Below are 2,433 nucleotides of genomic sequence, written 5' to 3'. Positions count from 1 at the left end.
CAGAATTAAAACTAATATAAAACCATTCACAAATTCATGATTTCCAAAAACAAAATAAAGCTGGACTGTTAGGCCATAGGAAACTTATTTTATCAATTGAAAACTAGAAATCCAAACCCCACATTTTATGATATCAGATATGAGAGAAAAAAAACAGTTCATATTGTATTAAAAAACTGCATATTTCTTCTCCAGTCTGCTACCAAGGAATGGAAGGAATGAGGTTTGGACGTGATTCTCAAACGGTTACAACTATTTGTCATTTTCAAAACTATTCCAAAACTAGTTCTTAATCATTCAAAATCAATTTTCATAATATGAAGATTGAATTTAAAAATATTAAATTAATTTGGAGTGATTCAAGACATGTTTCAAAATGATTTTGAATATGACAAAAAGTGATTTTAACCATTTCAAAATCACTTCCAAATATGCACAAAGAAAATCATAATTCTAAACAGAAGAGATGGAAATTTAAACAACACCCAAGAGAAATGGGTATGAAATGGAAGATTTCCCTTTGTTTTCAGGATCGTAAACTACTATCAGAGATCACAAAGTTCAGATAAACACATGATAGAATATACAATATCAGAACTCGCAGTTACATTCATCAAACTGATGAACCAAACTACATTGAAGAATGATGATGATGATGATGATGCAAATGAAATGATGGTAATGATTAGCGGATTCATCAGTCAAAAAACTATGTTATATCAACACATTGTAAATGAGTAGTTTTATTATAAATTATTTTTTACAATTATTCTACCGAATTCACCAAAGGGTGCCACTAAGTACACTATCAACCGCAAGGATCAAACATTTTCAAGAACTAAAAGAGAGAAAAAAAATTAAGAGAAAAGAGAAAGCCAAAGCACTTACAAATAATACCCTTTCTTCAAGATTCAGACCTTCCTCAAGTCTTCTAATGCTGTCTTAATTTGTTCTTGAACCAACTCCAACCTCTTTGAATAAACTTCCAGTTCCAAAATCTGCTGTTTCCTCCACCTCTCATCCGCCATTTCACCACCGAAATTGATGGAAGCACCACCAAAACTCAATGGAATCGGATGCAAAGCTAATCCACTGAACCCTCTGCCTCCACCACAGAGTCCTCCTCCCATGGAAGTATTCAACAATTCCTTAAACAATGGCGACAGGCAGCTCCTCACTGTCTCCTCGATCAATCCTGCTACCGCTACGTTATTGACATTTTCGTTGTTGTTGGTGTTGTTGTGGTAGGTACTGTTTTTCTCTTTATTCAGATTCTCATTCGACGAACGCGGACCGTCCATTCTAATTCCCGATCCAGGCCGTGTACGTTTCCGCGATTTAGGAGTCGGCGTCGGTTTCTTCTCTGTGCAATTAGCCATCATCTCTTCGTTTCTGTGGTCCATGTAGCTAGCATATGGAGTCGGAGCAGGCTCGTCATCGTCTAAAGCGTTGTCGTCGGCTCCAATTCGGCCGGTATTGCTCCAGATCTTGCGAGAAATCTCAAAAGTAGCTTGATCGTGAGGGCTTTTGAAATTGAAGTCCTTACCAGAGCTAATCTTACCAATAACGTTGCGATATTTCTTCTTCAACCTACGAAGCTTCTCAACGAGCTGATTCTTGTTAAAATCCAACTGTAATTTCGACTTGATCTGGTCGTAGAACAACGCCGTATCGTTCTGATGATGGTGAGTCGTACCACGCTGCATCGTGTAGTCCAAAAAACCCTGTAAAAGCTCGATCTCATCCTCATCCGTCCAAAGGCGTTGAAACAACTTCCTGGACTCATCCAAGGGCTTCTTCTCCCCCTGCAAGGTCAAAGGCTCGGCGGTGGCGGTCTCAAGACGTTGGCGTATCAGATCGGCGGAGGAGATTGAAACAATCGAAGGGGGAGGAACAACGGAGACGGCGGGAGCAGCGATGGTGACAGTAGCGGAAACGGAACGGACAGGGACAGCGCCGGCGGAGGAAGTGGAAGGAGAAGGGTCGTCGTTTAATTCCTCCTCCTCTTCGTCGTCGTCTTCGTCGTCGAGGGATTCCTCGTCGTCCTCGAGGTCTTCGTCGGGGAAAACGGCGTCGTTGCGAGGATCCATTGAGGAGAGAGAAAAGAGAAGGAAGAGAGAGAGAGAGAAGAGAAGAATGGTAACAGTTAATAATGGTGGAAAAGAGAGGGTGGTTTGGTATTTGGGTTCACGAGGTTTGGTGTATTGCGTTGGCGTGTTAGAGTGTGGGTTCGATGGACTTGAAGGCCGCCTAACTTTCTAACCCTCACGCGCTTTTCTTGTGTTTGCTATTCAATTTACCCTTTTTTTCTTCCCATTTTCCCTCAAACTAATACCTTGGATAGTGTTTCAACCGTTGTATATTCTAATGCTTAAGTTAGTATATAAAATATTTGTTTCGTTAAGTGTAAAAAATTATCTACCTTGTCAGGTG

General features: G+C 40.4%; 1 protein-coding gene across 1 annotated transcript; it reads right to left on the bottom strand.

Annotated features, from left to right (window-relative positions):
• Nucleotides 1-693: 693 nt before the first annotated feature.
• LOC120071756 (probable transcription factor At3g04930) lies at nucleotides 694-2,192 on the bottom strand. Its single transcript, XM_039024131.1, has one exon. The coding sequence runs from the start codon at nucleotides 2,088-2,090 to the stop codon at nucleotides 912-914; it is 1,179 nt and encodes a 392-aa protein (XP_038880059.1). The 5' UTR covers nucleotides 2,091-2,192; the 3' UTR covers nucleotides 694-911.
• Nucleotides 2,193-2,433: the final 241 nt, after the last annotated feature.

The sequence above is a fragment of the Benincasa hispida genome, chromosome 2 (genome assembly GCF_009727055.1).
Source record: "Benincasa hispida cultivar B227 chromosome 2, ASM972705v1, whole genome shotgun sequence".
Classification (NCBI taxonomy): Eukaryota; Viridiplantae; Streptophyta; class Magnoliopsida; order Cucurbitales; family Cucurbitaceae; genus Benincasa; species Benincasa hispida.
Note: the sequence above shows the minus strand (reverse complement) of the source record. Positions and strands in the feature narration are given on the sequence as shown.

Bases quoted from the DNA above. Each gene is read 5' to 3' on its own strand.
- LOC120071756 (XM_039024131.1), bottom strand. From the start codon at position 2,090: ATGGATCCTCGCAACGACGCCGTTTTCCCCGACGAAGACCTCGAGGAC.